General features: G+C 38.4%; 1 protein-coding gene across 1 annotated transcript in view; it reads right to left on the reverse strand.

The window, feature by feature from the left end:
- DCC (DCC netrin 1 receptor) overlaps window positions 1-19,060 on the reverse strand; it is a 1,045,570-nt gene that overhangs the window by 399,513 nt on the left and 626,997 nt on the right. Inside the window, exons 5-6 of the mRNA XM_081802524.1 lie at window positions 12,615-12,769; window positions 9,946-10,066 (exon numbers count right to left, since the gene is read on the reverse strand). Coding sequence (XP_081658650.1) covers window positions 9,946-10,066; window positions 12,615-12,769 — 276 coding nt within the window. The remainder of the gene's footprint in view (window positions 1-9,945; window positions 10,067-12,614; window positions 12,770-19,060) is intronic.

Consider the following 19,060-nt stretch of genomic DNA (forward strand, 5'->3'; position numbering starts at 1 on the left):
TTCTGCTCTGACTTATTTATCAGGTAATATGAAAGACTGTCGCCTTTGAGTAGGGTATCCAGAGTAGAAAGAGGTATTGTAACTAGTCCAGGCTGTGATACCAGTGGTTCTACCACTTGGGCTATACAACCCAGTTTACTCTGAAGTATGAGAAGTATTAATGGCAGATTGAAAAAAATCTGTGTGGAGATAATGGCAGGCTCACAACACAAACCCTTAGGGTTCTATTGCAAAGTCATGCCATCTGCAGCAGAGAATTATGCACCATTTATAAAATGGGTTCTGGCAGAATACTGGACCCTGTTGGAATAAGAATGCCCAACCATGGGATAATCAACTGACCAACTGGCTGTAATTGCTCATCACGATCAAGTCAAAAGGTTAGGTGTCATCATTATCAACTTGAGTAAGATTAAAGTGTTATATTTTGTATCAGGCATAAGCATGACCAGAGGGCATAACAGCAGGTAACCGACAACCACATTTTCAATCACTGTTGTATAAGTATCTTCCCCCTCAACTCACACTTCTGGCCAAGTGACCATAGACCAAGCTTTGTCAGTTTGGGACGTGGTGGGTATGTGGTTGCACTCAAAATAGATGGCTGCTTTACCACAGCCTCACTTAGGTATAGCTCTAAAGGAGGGAAGTAAGAGAATTTCCCTGGAAGGCAGAGTGTTGAGCACACCAGATCATCTGCCTTATATGAAAAGAAAAATGGTCCAAAGTAAGAATATACATACAGACTATGAATAAAGTCAGATGGTTTGGCTGATTGACTATAGGTCTGGAAGAAGAGTGACTGGAAGATCAGGGACAAGGAGGTTTGGAAAAGAGGGACGTAGGTGGGCCTATGAGAGTGAATATCAAGTATAAAGATCTTTGAATCACATCTAAACATCAGATTGTATCCTCCAAAAATGAGGCACTAAACAAGTAGATGCCAGTTGGCATCAGCCAGGTTCCAGGGGTGGCACAAAAGTACATGAATGAAGAGGCTATCGTGTCTATGATGGAATCTACACATTGCCCAGTAGCATGGGCTCAAACCCAACAAAGCTGCTGCTGTCCACCAGCAACTACTGCTACTGTCATATATTTAATCCACTAGCAAATAGGACAAATGCTGAGCACTCAATAAAACACCATTTCAACTAGCCAATTGGTGACATATTGTTTATATTGAACCCCTTTTGTTCTGGAAGGCGCAGAAATTCATCTTGACTGGAATATATGCAAGTTCTTGCACTGCTGCTCTCACACTTCAGCATGCAGCACTATCTGAGAGCTCACAAAGTATCCGAGCCACCAACATGAGATCCTGCATAACACTGCGAAAGATTAAGTAACACATTTAATAGCAAAAGAGGTATGGGGATGAATACATGACCACAAGATCTCCTGATCCTATCATGTACCAACCACTGCGAAGCTGTTGCCTCGATATAGCAAAAGTACAGCTTTTTGGAAGAGCAACTGAGGAAACAAAGTAGAGATGATATCCTAAGATGGAGTGCCTTCCTCTAGGGTACAGTATATACTCTAAAGCAATGACCAGTATACGTTGCCATGTCCTCAACAGGTAGAGTACATGGATACAAGAGATTGAAGTAGGTGTGGTCCTGCTTACCATCACTCCCAGTGACTCAGCTGGAGTATGTGTGTTTCTTATCCCTGCAACTCTAGGCTCTATGGACTTAAAAGTCCTAGTACTCAGAGGAGACGTCACTGAACTTGAGCGATCACTGCTGCCTGGTCCTTTCAGGCTTCTTGTGCCAAAATACAAGTAGGCAAGGCAAGAATAATTACCCAGATCATCAGGAGGAGGAGGGAAAACAGGGAAGACTACTGTTGGCACTCAGGTGATCTACTGGAGGTGTCTCTTGGTACTCTTCTTCAATTTTGATGGTAAGTGGACTAATATAAAATTTCTATGACCTGTGAAGGGATAGGAGTTTGAGTCATCCCACTTGATGAGCCAGATGGACTGGCAGAGACACTAGCCGGGGGTGAGAGAAATACATAATGGGTAGGAGGATAGAAAGAATGAGTACCAGTTTCAGCCGTGAGACCAGCTGCAGTTGCATTGGAGGAGGATTTCATTCACACCTCTAACCTTCCTCTTTTCCCCAGGGAATAAGACCAACTTAGATTCTGGAATAGTTATTTCCAAAATTTATTTTTTTAAAGATTTTATTTATTTATTTAATTGACAGAGAGAGAGAGAGAGACAGCAAAAGAGGGAACACAAGCACGGGGAGTGGGAGAGGGAGAAGCAGGCTTCCCATCGAGCAGGGAGTCCGATGCGGGGCTCCATCCCAGGACCCTGGGATCATGACCCGAGGCGAAGGAAGTTGCTTAACCCACTGAGCCACCCACGCACCCCTCCAAAATTTATTACATGAAGCAAATAGGTTTGAGTGACACAAGGGTAGGACCATAGTGGATGCAGTGGTACACCATCCAGCGCTCCCTTTCAGGACTCTAGCACTCATTCCTCCAGCTGGAGGGAGTGACAGTGGCTGAAGGCTCCTTATTGAATCCATGTCCAGTGATTGCCTTTAGCTAAAGAGAACACCTCACTCAAGGTCACACTCATTTCTGGGGATAGATAGACAGCTCCTCAGGCTAACCTAGTTTCAAAGCTTCTATAGGGATCATCTGATGTTTTTGTTGTGACTGTATTGTAATTGTAATTCACTCCTTCAAACTATGCATATGAGTCCCATTTCATTACAGTTCTATCAATGTTGATATTATCACCTTCAAAATTAAAAATTAGACCTTTAACTATTTAATTATATATACTTCCTAATTATTACATTGTTAACTTAAAATTTTCTAATAACAATATATCAGAAGGAATATATATATTTGCATGTGTATGGTGTATGTGTACACAGACACCTGTTATGAAAGGGTGATTTATATGTAAAAGGTAGAAATACAACAAGCTACAATCTTTTGGGTTCCCTGTAAAAATCAAGATTCTTCTCCACTTCCTCACTATAGAGTTAAAAAAAAAGATCTAGAATAACACTCTTTGGTGTGTTCACCACCAAAGTATGATATGATCAATATTTATGCATCTATCAAGTCTTCCATATTGTATGGATTATAGTTATCACTGGTCTCAGGATACTTTACATTACTGAAGAATTCATTTCTAATTTCAAAGTCTGCCATACAGCCATATCCTCCTGATTAGCACTGAGCTAGCTTCCTACTTGAAGCACATGCTGAACCAAGGACGAGGTGAATGACAAGCCTTTATTTGCTAAGAAACCTCTGCCGACATAAAACTGGAATGAGCAAGTCATTAAACTGATACTGCAAACCTTGCAGCAAACCTTTCCACTAGCAGTCACTTTGAAACAGACCTTTTCCCTTAACCTTGTCCACCAGGCTAAAAACTTTAACTTCGAATGGACACTGCTGTTGAAATATCTGCTTATTAATTCTTTTCTCGGAGGATGGGAAAATATGCCAGAAGAAAGCTATCATTGTACTCACCCCAATAAATGCCTGCTATTTTTCTTGAGAAAACAAACCAACAGAAGACTTTATAATAGCTAACATTTGTGTAGCAATTTAGAGCCTACAAATCTCTTTTACATTTATTGCAATAGATCTTCAAGACAATTATCTACTGCATTTTACAGCTGACGAAATGCAGACTTGGAAAGGTTAGGTAACATCATCTATGATTCTGTCCATACATATATTCTATATTCCATTATGTTTTTTAATTATCTATTTATTTATTTGAGAGAGACAGAGAGAGAGCAAGCATGAATGGGGGGGAGGAGGTAGAGGGAGAGAATCTCAAGCAGACTCCCCACCGGGCACAGAGCCCAAGGCAGGGCTCAGTCTCATGACTCATGAGATCATGACCTGAGCCAAATTCATGAGTTGGATGCTGAACAGACTGAGCCACCCAGGTGCCCATTCCATTATGTTTTTAAATATCTATAGGTAAACTAGCCAAGGATATAGAGATGAGATACAGATGCATCTCATCTAGTTTATGAATGTTATACGATAAAAGATCAAATGACTGATTTATGACAAACTATGAACCCCTCAGGAAAAGTATTACTTTGAGTGTCAACACTCTAAGGAAAGGGGACTTTGAGGTAGAAAATAACAGAGCATAGACTACCATCTTCTTATCTTACCTTCACGTTGGCAAGCAAAAATAACATTTTAGTAGACTGAACACATTCATAGCCATATATGCTGCTGACATTATAAACTACCTTGAAAATTCTGGTTCTGTATCCTATTAGCTACAGTTAATTACCAAGGTTTACAAAGGAAAATGTTCGTGGAAAACTTATGAGCTATACTATCACCACATTGGTAATATGTTTCAAAAACATTAAGTTGACTTTTATTCATTGAGATTCAATGATGGAAAACGAAAGAGAATGTCTGTAGTTTTAATGAGCATCTCAGTTTGTATGAGGAAAACTGTCCAATGACTTATTTTCTAGTTTGGATCCACAAACATGTTAGTCTAGGACATGGAATTGGCTCTTCTATATTATTTACAGAATTCCAGGAACAATTTGATCCCACACTAAATACAACTGAGCATTTAAGTCATAGTAACCCTTCTCATATGAGAGACAAAAATTCAACTTACTTAACCACTGGTGACTAATAAGAGATTGAGAAGTACTTCCTGTTTGCTTTTGTTACATTCTGTCTTATCTAGTCACTTATGTGCTATTACACTGACAAATTCTAACAAATTTTGAGCGCTAAGTCTAATTTTTTAAGCATTTTTTCATTGCTTCACCACTGAATTAACTATGTAAGAGTCAATATTTAGTAAGAAACACTATAATTAGTTGCAGTTAATATACAATTATACGGGTGAGCATCCAAATATTCCTCTTGTCCATTTGGATTTCAAGGTATTCTTCTCACATGGATAAGGAACAAGTCACAAAAACAGATCAAAAATGGAAAAAAAAAACCCAAAATCAAAAACAAAACTTCTGATTTTATGCCTTAGTGTTTATGATCAGACTTAAATACTTTTGCTAATTTTAGGTTATATGATATACTGCCATAATAAATTGTTGAAAATTCAATGTTATTTGTGACCAGTAACCTTTTCTTTCTTTCTTTTTTTTTATTTAATTTCTTTATTTGACAGAGAGAGAGACAGCAAGAGCAGGAACACAAGCAGGGGGAGTGGGAGAGGGAGCAGCAGGCTCCCCACAGAGCAGGGAGCCTGATGCGGGGCTCCATCCCAGGACCCTGGGATCATGACCTGAGCCGAAGGCAGACGCTGAATGACTGAGCCACCCAGGAGCCCTGACCAATAACCTCTTCCAAAGGAGGGCAGGGCATTGATAACAGCTCACATTTTCCTAAATGCCTACCCAATATATTTCCCCTCCTGCAGCGGGAAATTCTGTTACCAATACTGGAGGAAAAAACAAATAAAACAAAACCAGATTAAAAATCATTCAATATTAACATGAGACACTTAGTCCATATTTACTTCTTCTATGGAAGGCATAATATGGTGTCTTGCCTAAGCAAATCTATACTTAGAGAATATTTATAATGGCATGTATTCATTTTGACCAGGTAGCTTTTTTTGTGCATATTAGAATATGAAGAATGCAAAAAAAAAAAAAAAGAATATGAAGAATACATTATTTCTTCCCATGGCAACTTTATTCTAACTTTACCCATTTCTGTCATTAAATTAAAAATATTCCAGACAACATATGTCCCAATCATCACTGCATTCATTCCCAGTTCCCTGGCCTGCCACTCCCCTGGCCAACAGTTAAGTATTTTCAATGACCTTCACTGTAGACCACTGCCAGGAAACTGAACGCCACCCAGCAGCTGGAACAAGGAAAACCAACTCAGAGGTAATTGATATCTTATATACATCTTATCTTTCCTGCCTAGTTCCCTACCCCATACACCCTCAGCAAAAGAAAATTGCTAGCTTTTCCACTCAGCTATCAAATAATTTTCTTAATTTAATTACTACCTGCCCACACTACAGTTTACTAGATGATAACTTGATGCTAAATAGTTCATCAGCATCTGCTATGTCAACCGGATCCTAACCTACTGCTCACATGTTTGCAAATCTGGCTACTGAACCTTCTTATTCTTATGACACCTAACACATTGATTCTTGATACTTTCTGGCTGGTCAGTTCACTGAATGGTGGACTTGGAGCTATAGTTCATTTGGAAAGGCAACTTCTTAAACCAATGTGCCCCCCCCCAAAAGAAAGTAAATAAATAAACTAAAACAAGCAACAGCGATAAAACTTTTTCTTAGCTGTTAGAAGAGATTAATAGATAATACAAGTAATATAAATCAGCTAAAGTATTTTAATTTCCATTCACCATCACTTACATAACATGGCTAGTCTTTTTGATGTATATGTAAAGTCTTAAGAAGGCAGGCTTTCATGTATCCTTTGTGTGTACGCATGTGCGTGCGTGTGTGTGTGTGTGTGTGTTTAAGAGAGAGAGAGAGAGAGAGAAAATGAGAGAGGGAGGCAGGGAGGCAGCAGTCTGGAACTGTGTATATGGTAATACAGTGGTACATATATACCGTTAGTGATAGGACTTCCTATAGTATAATGACTTCTTAAATTGCCGTTGGTCTTCTTGACCTTTGCCTAGAGGAAGCCATGCAGATATTTCACATGTTACAGTATACACATCTCAATATTTTCCTCAAACTTATTTTCTGGAGAGCAAAACAAGTCATTAACTCAGTTTAATTTAGTAGATTATGTTTACTTTATTTCCTAAGTCACTAATTGCTAAAGTGGGAATAGTTAACGGTCTATAAAGGACTATGTTGAAACTTCATTAGGCTTATGTAAATACCCATTAACAATGGACACTGGCTGGAATGGGTCATTGTGTGTGCTTCCGTGAGGAGCAGATTGTTATGGTTGCCAAGAGGAACTCTCCACCACAGCCTGTGGCCAGCCCAAAGCTGAGCAGCTTGCTATGTGGGCCACAATGTGCCTCCAAATACATGGAGGCCGTTTATTGCTGAAACTTAAACAGAGGGGGCCATGTTCTGCCCACCATGGTCAGCCTCACTGCTGAATTGACATTTATAGCTGGGCCTCTTCACCATCTGTGCATGTGGCCTACACTGCATCTCCGAGGAGCTAGAGAAGCATGATTTGAAGACCTGCTTGAATAGCCAGGAAAAAGCAATCCATCATTTATAAAGGGGGATGTAAGACAGTCACAATCGTGTCCTGTCATGCTTTCAGATTTTTCTCTTCATTTGCTTTTACTTTCATTCTCATCTGTTGCCAAACACAATGAACATCGACCGAGAGTGCAGAATCCACTGATAATACTTTACCATCTACATGGAAGAATGAATTATCCAGATGCTCAGAGGCTTGCCCTACTGAGGAGGTAAATGACTCTCCTGCTGAGGGGAGCCTCAGACCTAAATGACTCAGGGTCCAGGTGGAATGCAAGAAGTTGGGAACAAATGGCTACCCTTTGAACTGAGAGCTTGCAGGAGTGACGCGGGATGCTTGTAACTGGTTTATTGAATGAGCTGAACTGCTAGAATATTAAGAGGCAACAGTTGCATATTATCCTGTGGTCCACCTTCATACACACCCTGTCAGATCTATTCCCCAATCCTGATCCTCTATTTAGGGCTTCTACAGGGTCAGGCAGGAAAGGACGGACTTGCTTTCAAAAGTGGAAAGCATCTACGAGCTTCTTTTTTGGGAGGCAGCTCTGTGTGTTCTTCAGAGACTCCTGCCCTCACCTTAGGAATCCCTGCATTGGACTTTCTGCATGGCCTAGTGGGCCGTCCGCAACAGCTCCCCAGCTCAGCTCCCTCCCTGGCAGCGTCTGTCTTCCGGTGCAGGCAACCTCAGCAGGCAGGGCCTCTCAGGCATGATCCCTTCAAAGTGACTCCAGCTCTGCTATCTTCAAGCGCAACTCATATCTTTGTTCTTCCCCAAGAAACAGAGCTTCTCCTCACAGTTGTCTTACCCTTTCTCTTACTGGCATCATTGTGGACAGCTCCAGGCAATTTCCAGCTCGCAGAATTTGTCCATTTCCCATTTTTACAAGCAATTCTCAGTAAAACACACACACACACACACAATCTGTTCAAGAGGTTTTGTTGGTGTCTCTACAACTTGATTTGTGTGGAAGGGAAAGCACCATGATAATCTCTAATCCTATGAATTCAAGAACTTCCGAGAATTCTCCAACACTATGGGCAATTGCAGGGGATGGCCACTGGGTGTGTTTGGTCAGTGCCAACAAGTCCTAGAAGAAACTATTTCATGCCCCTTTTTAGAAATATGGGATTGCTTATCCAGCATTTTCCTCAGCATTATGGCTGTAGCTGAAAATCAAGGTTAACTAGAATTCTCTTGTTCTGTGTGGTCAAATTGTCGTTACTAATGAGATGGTGCAGAGTTCTGAAAGCATGGCTCACATTAGAGACCCTGATTCTAGAGGTTCTTTTTCTCCTACTTATCCCTTACTATTCCAGCAGAAGAGAATGCACCGAGTCACAGTAACATTTAAAGCACAGTAAATGGAGGGAAAAGGAATAGTCCATTGGAGAAACTGGCAATCTTAAATGAGTGTTAATTGTCCCTTTTAATTCTTAGATAATTCCTTTAGTTCCTTTCCTCATCTGGGACCATTGTCCTATGGTTGTTTTTTTGTTTCAATCAAGAAAAAAAGGGAAAGTCATTGTCATGAGCATTGTTATGAGCATCTGAGAGTCTTCAAATAATTGGTTAGGGATGCACAAAATATAAGGCCTTCAAAGACATATTTTAAATGATAGAAGCCAAAGAAAGGCTTTATTTCATATATTTCAGTTATTTTCTATTAAACTTATTATAGGTAAAGTGTGACAAGAATACTGAGTCATGGCATGATGGAGGAAATTGGTCTTGAAAAGTTGAAATTAAAATAATCAATAAGTGGTATGAAAAGTTTCATAGAAGATACTAACATTTTAAAGTATTTTGATCTATCTAAACAACTTTTCCATCCCTATTTAAAAAAATGAATATTTTTGACTTTCTTTAGTATTACAACATTTCACAGCAGCTGACCAATTTGTTTTTTCTTCCTCTTTTCTTTTTTTTCTGGTAAGAATTTTGTTGTTTTGGGGATAATACATGATCCATCTAACATAGAGTTACAATAGTTATTTTAAAGAGAGAGAGAGTGGGGGGAGGGGCAGAGGGCGAGAATCTCAAGCAGACTCCCTGCTGAGCACAGAGCCTGATGTGGGGCTTGATCTCATGACCCTGAGGTCATGACCTGAGCAGAAACCAGAGTCAGATGCTTAACTGAGTGGCCCACCCAGGTGCCCCAAGTTATAACAGTTTTGAATACACCACCATATCAAAATTCCAAAAGACTACAGAGTAAAATAAAATATAAACATCATAAATTATAGAAAAAAAAAGAAAAATTATCAAAATCTATTAAAAAAATAGAAAAATGTGTTCATTTTCAAGTGATTGCTTCTACTATTTTTCTGCCAATTTCCACGTTTCAAGACTACACACACACACACACACACACACACACACACATATATATACTCCATCTCTCTCTATATTCTACATTTACCAGAAACACTAGAAGAAAGGCAGGCCACAAAAGAAGGGAGAAGGTAGCAATTTAGTGGTTGTTATCTTGATAACCAGAGGTACCTATTATTCATGATGACTCTATCTCACTGGATGGAGATATATACTAGATACATTTCTAGAAAGAATATGACATCAACACATAAATGTACACCCTGATAAACTAAATAATTAAATAATTTCCAATTGACATTGAGAGGGAAAACAATAAGGATTTCACAATGGACCAAGCATAGCGATAGCTACCAGTTCCAGAGCAAAGTTCCCCTCAACTTACCAGGCTTAGGGACAATGAGTTGTGCACTGCTCTGGGCATTTCCAGCCTCATTTTCAGCTACACATTGATAAAAGCCTTCGTCTGACTTCACCACTCCAAGGATTCGTAAGTTGCTTCCTCCCTAGAGAGAAGGAAGAAGCAGGTACAATATTTTAAAAAGCAAAAACTCAAGGAGAAAAAATGAACATAAGATTTTGATAAAATTTCACTTAATAAGCAAGAAGGAAAGGCAGGAGAGTTCTGTCTCACAGATATGTCCTATGTCACTTGGGAAATGTCACAGATTCCCAATACTCTGCTGAATCCATGTGCATACATTTAACCTAGTTCTGCAATGAAAACTATACTCACAAAAATACACATCATCCTCAATATCTAAATGAACAACAAACAGAGCACTCTTTGATTAAATAAGTGAGAAACAAAGGTTAGCATGAAAAGACACTTCATTCTTTCACTTGTTATTGAAGAAAAATTGGGTTTAGCAGCTGCTGGGGAAAAAAAAAGAAACACTGATTTTTGTAGTTTCTAAAAGACAAGAAATCTAGGTTGGATATTTTCTGGAAGTGTTTACTGAGAAAAAAAATCTGGAAATCCTTTTAAAATTGTAATTGCTTTGACATGTATCCTTTTGGGATTTGGAGCGATGGTATGGTGGATATTTTATACCATGTCATTCTTGTTATATGGCCAAAATGCTTTACCTTCAGTAATCCATAAATTAAACACAGCAGTGTTCACTCCTGTTTTATATAAATTGAGCCACCATGTTTTTCAAGGATGGATGATAAAAAAATCTGGAGATAGCATTTAATTATACTGACTTAGTTTTTCTTCAATATTAGTGTAAGAATTAGTTCAGTAAGTGAGACATGTTAAATCACTTCCCCTGAAGTCATTAAGAGATAAATATTACCTCATGGGGAATTCTTAATTGTTTTTAGTGTCTTGTAGTCAATTCTCTGCTGATGTAAAATCCTGAGATAAAGCTGACTAACTTCTAATTAACAATTCTCATATAAGTTACTATTTGTGTTCAATGTTACTGTGTGACAGACAATGGCTCTCAGATTTCCGGAGCTATTGGGGAAATATTTTTAAGCACAATTTCATGTGAACAGGGCTCATACTGTACATTTTCTTTTCACCTTAGAAAAGAAACATTTAAATAGGTTGGCTGTAATGAGTCATTCTGGGAGAAAGATTATTCAAACTGTAGAAAAAATAAATGTTGTATTTTATCATGTGTCCTTAAGGGCACTCAACAATTTCCTTTATATGCAAGTAGCATATATTCTAGGCGGACACAACACATTTCAAGTTGCCCCATGGCAGGTCATTTTTAATTCAGCGGTAGTAGAAATAGCATTGCACTTAAAGGAACTAATGGATTGGCGTGGCATTGAAAAGTTACATTTTTTTCCCTTTCTTACTCTATTCCCAACCAATTAAACAAATGCAACTAAAACTGAAAATACAGTGGTGATAAAAGTAATAAAGATATGCTTTATGGATGTATTCTTTAAGAACCCTTACAGTATGACTCAATGCACGCATAAAGAGGTTATGGAAGTTTCTGAAAGTCAGCTGATCCAGCCACAAAGAGGTGGATCCACCAATGAGAGCTACTGCAAGGCTAAGGAGAGCACGTGCCTGGACCGGCAGGGCACCTGAGGTCTACTCCCCTTCTGCCAGATGACCTAGTTTGGACACTCTTCTTTGACAGCTCATGTCTGCATCTCAAACATAAGAGAAGTGGGCCTAAATCCTCGTTCTTTAGCTACAAAGTTCTTTGATATTTGGAAAGTGCTTTTCCTATTTCTCATATATTCATATCCTCGAATTCGGAATCTCCGATGCTAACCTACACCTAATGGAGAGTTTTCAGAGCATTTTTAAATGAGCAAAGAATTCTGCTGGTAACAGGAAAGGAATGATAGTAATGATAGGTGTTGAGTGCTCACTGTGTACCAGGAAAACAACCTAGTGACTATAATATACCATTATCCTTGTGATCCCCCATGGGGCATAGAGTACACTAGAACTTAGATAAACTATAAGAACTATCATGCTTAGCTTCAGTTTTTTCCAGTGTTCAAAAGTGTAATGCCATGTGACCTCTGGGGTCTCCATGGTGTCCTAGCCACTACCACTTGTCACTGTCACCACATCCTTTTCTATTGCTCAAGTAGGATCAGCTGCCCTACTGGAAGCGTAGCAGAGAAAACTTGTCTGTATTATGAAAGTAAGACTAGCATAATCATAGTGGCACATCTTGCTGAAACTTTGTTATAATGGGTAAAAAGTCAAAGAAGTAAGAGATTATTGGCTTCATATAGTCTAAAACTAGGTTCTAAACTGTTCTCCCAAGAACCAGCAATGAGGATACTTGGAAAGAGTCTCTTAGGTCCTCTGTTTTTTTTCATCATGTGTTTGTTTAAAAAACCTTGCCTGTAAAACAAGGAGGCTGGGCTGTTTGAGGACTCTTTTTCAGCTCAAAAGTTGTTAAGTCTAGAAAATCATTTGCTTTATTGGAACAATTTTCTTAACACACCATAAAAATTCCCGATAGGAATCTTCTTCCCAGGAAAGAAAAGCAACTGAAAATCGAGTAAACAATGAATGGGATTATAAAGCTAACGGAAAAAAAAAAAAAAAAAGATAATTACCACTATCTGAAAATAATCACTAGGAATGACCACATCTCCATTCTTCATCCAATTCACAGTGGGCACAGGCTTTCCAGAGACTGAACATTCAAACTCAATATCCATGCTTTCATAGGCATACAGGTTGGAAGGGTGATTTAAAAACCATGGCGGAACTGCAAAGACAGAAAACAAAAGTGAGTGGGTGGGAAAGTGAACCTTCATGCTAAGGTCTTTGCCCAGCTGGAAACACTACGCAGGGAGAGAGAATATTTGTAATTCAATAATTCCCCGAAACTCTTAGTTTATTATGCAGGAACCACTGTAGAACTCCTCTCCCCCCTCCCAAACACAGTTAAATAATTGTAGTTAGTGCTGTTTTGCCTCAGGAAAGAAAAAAAAAACACTTTTGGAAAAAATATAACATTTAGTAAACATTGTGAATACCCAGTGTTTGTATCCAATTGACTTACATAAAGGATACTGAACAGCGCATAAAGCTATGGAAGCTATGCTAATAAAGTAAATAAAGGGAAACTGATAATTCTGAGACAACCCAGAGTGTAAGACAAGAAAGCTTAGTGTCTCTGTAATTCTAAAATTTCACTGGGATTTGGTTAATGTGATGGACTCATTCCCTGCTGAAACTGGCTATGGTGATAGGCACCAAAAATGACTATCATCTTTACGGGGGACACATTCCCATTGTCTTAGCAATTATCTATTGTGGTGCATTACTATACTGCATTATTATTTTCCCAGCATGATACGTGATATATTAATTTAATTTAATGTCTTAATTGCCATAATACTAGTTACATTATGATGGAAATTTGTAATTGGACGAAAATTACAAATAAAATACAACACACCTTTGTTAATGAATCTCTCAGGCTTGGTCCCTCAAAACCCTGCCTAGGAGAGGGGAAATTTTAAAAAGAAATGTTCATTCTCTTCCACTGGGAATCTTAAAGTGATGTCAGATTTGAATATTCATGTTGCCTGAGACCCAGGTTAAATTCACAGTGAAGTAAATGCCTTGATCTCGTTTTCAGGTAGGACATGGACATGCATTTTTAGTAGCCATTTTTAAAGTTAGATTGCATTTTTGTTTTTTTGTTTTTTTTTGTCATTGCTGTTGCTATGTTCAGTGAGTAAGGAGTGCTAATTTTTGCTCACTTGGGTTAATACTACATTACATAATATCGTCTCTGACCCCCCTGACTTCAAAGTCAACTTGTAGACATGGATGAATGTTCTAGAAAAAATGGGAGAGACAGTGGAAAGTTTCTAGTTTTTCTATTGAAGATCTTAGAAATCTTCATCTCTCTCTCCCTCTTCCTCTCCCTCTTTCTCTCTGTCTCTCTCTTTCTTCCTCCTCCCTATCTTATTTTCCTGATTTTTAACTAAATATTTGGACCTCTGGTAAAAAACAACTTTAAAATTATTTGATCTTTCACATGGGCAAATTGATTTATATGACTCAGCTGGTATGCATTAATATTCACATACTAAATGCATAAAAAAATATGTCAGCTTTTCTAAAGAGAACATGTCCCCATTGTATATAGAGCTGAAATTATTTATTTATAATTGATAATATTTGTAAGAGACTGTTTTTTATTCCTTAACCAAATTCACTGACAATAAACTAAAAGGCATCAGAAATATTTCTTGAATGCCTCTGAGCAAGTGTATTAGTTGTCTGTTTGTGTTCCCGATTTTATTACAGATTTTGATCAAGTATTTGTTTACTAGCAAACACCCAATATAAATTTATTGAGAGCTGACCTTATATAATTTATTAGTCTAAGCACTTTATATTTATTTATTTATTTATTTATTTTAAAGAGTTTATTTATTTATCTGGAGAGAGAAGAGAGCACAAGCAGGGGGAGCAGCAGACAGAGGGAGAATCAGGCTCCCCGCTGAGCAAGGAGCCTGATGCGGGACTCGATCCCAGGACCCTGGGATCCTGACCTGAGCCGAAGGCAGATGCTTAACCGACTGAGCCACCCAGGTGTCCTGCACTTTATATTTATTATATTCACCACACCTCTCTGAGACTCTGTGATTCCCATTTTACAAAGATGCTGAGGTGCAAGGAGTTGAAGTAACTTTCTCCAAATCATACAACGTATAGATTGTGGAGCCAGATAGGCTGACTCCTCTGCCTACATTCTGAACTATTTTATAATAATTGCCTCTTTTGCCACTTGAAAATTCAGGTGGAAGAATAACTCATTAATATTCTCGAAGCCTCAAAGATAATGGAGATAAGTTATGAGAGCTATTAAAGATATAAAACCATGTTGTCTCTTCCTCTTCCGCCTTTAAGACCTTCTACCCCGGCGCCATGAAAACTGCCAGAGTCTGCCCATTCTTAGTGTTCACTTTCATCAGAATTCATGATCTCATTTAGGCCTATATCAGAGTTTTCAAATTTTGACTGATATCCATCAGTGAAATTTGAAATTCATTTTTGAAGTTGAGATTAAATTTTACATATGTATGCATGTAAATATACATAAACATATACATAAACATATACATATATACATACATATCCAATTATACTTCATTTTATTGTACTTCATTTAATTGAGTTTAATTTTATTGTGCTTCACAGATATTGGATTTTTTACAAATTAAAGGTTTTGTGGCAACCCAGCATCAATCAAGCCTATTGGTACCATTTCTTTTTTTTAAGATTTATCCATCTATTTGAGAGAGAGAGAGAATGAGAGTGTGGAGGGGAGGGTCAGAGGGAGAGAAAGAATCTCAAGCAAACCACCCCCTGAGCACGGAGCCCGACGTGGGGCTCAATCCCAGGTCCCCGAGATCATGACCCAAGCCGAAATCAAGAGTTGGATGCTTAACTGACTGAGCCACCCAGGCACCCCTTGGCACCATTTTCCCAACATCCTTTGCTCACTTCATGTCTCTGTGTCAGTTTTGATAATTCTTACAATATTTTGAACTTTTTCATTATTATATTTGTTACAGTGATCTGTGATCAGTGATCTCTGATGTTAATTTGTAATTGTTTAGGGACACCACAAACCACACACATCTATGATGGCAAACTTAAATAAATGTTGTATGTGTTCTGACTGTTCCACAAACCACCATTCCCCTCCCTCACCTTCTCTTTGGGCCTCCCCATTCCCTGAGACACAACAATATTGAAATCAGTCCATTTAATAGCCCTATAATGGCCTCTAAATGTTCATGTGAAAGGAAGAGTCACTCATGTCTCTCCCTTTAAATCAACAGCTAGAAGTGATTAAGCTTAGTGAAGAAGGCATGCTGAAAGCTGAGATAGCCTGAAAGTCTTGTGCCAAACAGCCAAGTTGTGAATGCAAATGAAAAGTTCTTGAAGGAAATTAAAAGTGCTACTCCAGGAAACACACAAATGATAAGAAAGTGATAAAGTCTTATCACTGATATGGAGAAAGTTTTAGTGGTCTAAATAGAAGATCAAACCAGCCACAACCTTCCCTTAAACCAAAGCCTAATTCAGAGCAAGGCCCTAAGTCTCTTCAATTCTGTAAAGGCTGAGAGGTGAGGAAGCTGCCGAAGAAAACTTTGAAGCTAGCAGAGGTTGGTTCATGAGGTTTAAGGAAAGAAGCCGTCTCCACAACATAAAAGGACAAGGTGAAGCAGCAGGTGGTGGTACAGAAGCTACAGCAAGTTCTCCAGAAGATCTAGCTAAGATCATCAATGAAAGTGTCTACATTAAATAACAGATTTTCAATACAGACAAAACAACCTTGTATTAGAAGATGCCACCTAGGACTTTCATAGCTAGAGAGGAGAAGTCAATGCCTGGCTTCAAAGCTTCAATGCCTGACTCTCTTGTTAGGGGCTGATGCAACTGGTGACTTGAAGTCAGTGCTCATTATCCATTCAAAAACTCCTAGGACCCTTAAGAATTATGCTCAATCTATGCTGCCTGTGCTCTATAAAGGGAAAAACAGTCTGGATGATAGCACATCTGTTTACAACATGGCTTACTGAATATTTTAAGCCAACTGTTGAGAAAAGATTCCTTTCAAAATATTACTACTCTTTGACAATGTTTCTGGTCACCCAAGAGCTCTGATGGAGATGGACAGTGAAATTAGTGTTGTTTTCCTGCCTGCTAAGACAACATCCATTCTGCAGCCTAGGGATCAATGAGTAATTTTGACTTTCAAGTCTTAGGATTCAGGAAATACATTTTGTAATGCTATAACTACCAAAGATAGTGCCTCCTCTGAAGGATCTGGGCAAAGTCAATTGAAAATCTTTTGGAAAGGATTCATCATCCCACATGCCATTAAGAACATTTGTGATTCATGGGGAAAGGTCAAAATACCAACACTAACAGGAATTTGGAAGAAGTTGATTCCAATCCTCATGGATGACTTGGAGAGAGCTCAGAACCTCAGTGGAGGAAGTAACTGCAGATGTGGTGGAAATAGCAAGAGAACTAGAATTAGAGGTGGAGCCTGAAGATGGGACTGAACTGCTGCAATTTCATGATAATATTTGATCAGAAGAGAAGTTTCTTCTTAGAGATGTGCAAAAAAGTGGTTTCTCAAGATGGAATCTGCTCTTGGTGATGATGCTGTGAAGATTGTTGAAATGACAATAAAAGATTTAGAATATTATATAAACTTAGTTGATAAAGTAGCCTCAGTATTTGAGAAGATTGACTCCAATTTTGAAAGAAGTTTTACTCTGGGCAAAATGCTATCAAATATCACCACATGCTACAGAGAAATCATTCATGAAAGGAAGAATCAATTGTTGTGGCAAATTTCATTGTTGTCTTATTTGAGAAACTGCCACCCTAGCTTTCAGCAACCATCACCCTGAGCAATCAGCAGCCATCAGCACTGAAGCAATACCCTCCACCAGCAAAAAGATTACAACTCACTGAAAGCTCAGGTGATGTTTACCATTTTTTAGCAATAAAATATTTTAAAATTAAGGTATGTAATACATGTTTTTTAGACTTAGTCCTATTGTACATTTAATAAATGTACATTAAATAATGTAAACATAATTTTTTTATGCAGTGGAAAACCAAAAGACTCATTTGACTCACTTCATTGCCATATTCAGTTTATTATGGGATCTGGTGTATATATATTTTCTCCCAGATCCCAAAATAAACTGAATATATGTGTATATATATGTGTGTATATATGTATATGCATATATATGTGTGTGTGAGAGAGACAGGTATGCCTACTTATTGATTGATATATGCCTGAGGGTGTGTGTGTGTATACATACATAGTATCTATTTAGAGAGCAGGGGTGGGGGGAAGAGTAGAACAGAAAATAAAAAGGGTTAGGAGCACAGAAGAAGAGAAAAGAATACCAAATCTGTATTGAAGAAGAGCAAAGAAAAGTGAGGTTCCAGGAGCCATGTGATGGGGCCAGATTGCCTGGGCTTAGGTCCCAGCCATTCCACTCACTGCAAGTGCTTCAGTTACTGTCCCCATCTATAACCTGGAGATAAAAATTGAGGACAATGAATGACAGTGCATGTTTAAATGGACTGTGCATAACTGTATGTTAAAGAAAAACAATAAACAGAAAAGTATATCTGAGTATATCACCCACAACAAACAAATTATTGTATATTTGTACTGTATATGTACATATCTCTCAATGGACCTAAATAAACCAAAGCTGATCATGGTGAATTCTCAAAACCTTCTGTTTTATTGATTAATACGATACAGTGACTGGGGCGCCTGGGTGGCTCAGTCGTTAAGCATCTGCCTTCGGCTCAGGTCATGATCCCAGGGTCCTGGGATCGAGCCCCGCACTGGGCTCCCTGCTCCGCGGGAAGCCTGCTTCTCCCTCTCCCACTCCCCCTGCTTGTGTTCCCTCTCTCACTGTCTCCCTCTCTGTCAAATAAATAAATAAAATCTTTAAAAAAAAAAAAAGATACAATGACTACTGGGACTCCTGGATGGCTCAGTTGGTAGAGTGTACAACTCTTGATCTTGGGGTTGTGAGTTCAAGCTCTGCACTGGGTGTAGAGATTTCTTAAAAAAATAAAAAATAAAATAAAATAGTGACTTCTGATTAGTTAAGGGGATAATTTGACTTAATTATGTAATTATAATTGTAAAACAGTAAGTACTAAGGATGCCTCAATAATTTTTTTCTACTTCCAAATATATATGTGAGCCATGATCTATATTTTTGTGATTTTTCTCTTATTCCTTAGGCTCTCAGAATTACACCTTGTCTTCCCTGGCTGTCTTAATACCTTCATTTCTATATCAGGTTTTCCAGCTTTCACCAAATGCCAGACAGTAAATGAAGAAGAAAAAATAGCTTCCCTCACTTAAATGGGAAAGTTGAAGCATGAGACAATACCATACATCAGAAATGGGTTTACATCCCATGTTTTCTGAAAATATACTGCCTAACTTGGGCAGTGTTACCAGTCATGAGTA

Source organism: Leptonychotes weddellii, chromosome 13 (genome assembly GCF_054177405.1).
Source record: "Leptonychotes weddellii isolate Sample4059 chromosome 13, ASM5417740v2, whole genome shotgun sequence".
Taxonomy (NCBI): domain Eukaryota; kingdom Metazoa; phylum Chordata; class Mammalia; order Carnivora; family Phocidae; genus Leptonychotes; species Leptonychotes weddellii.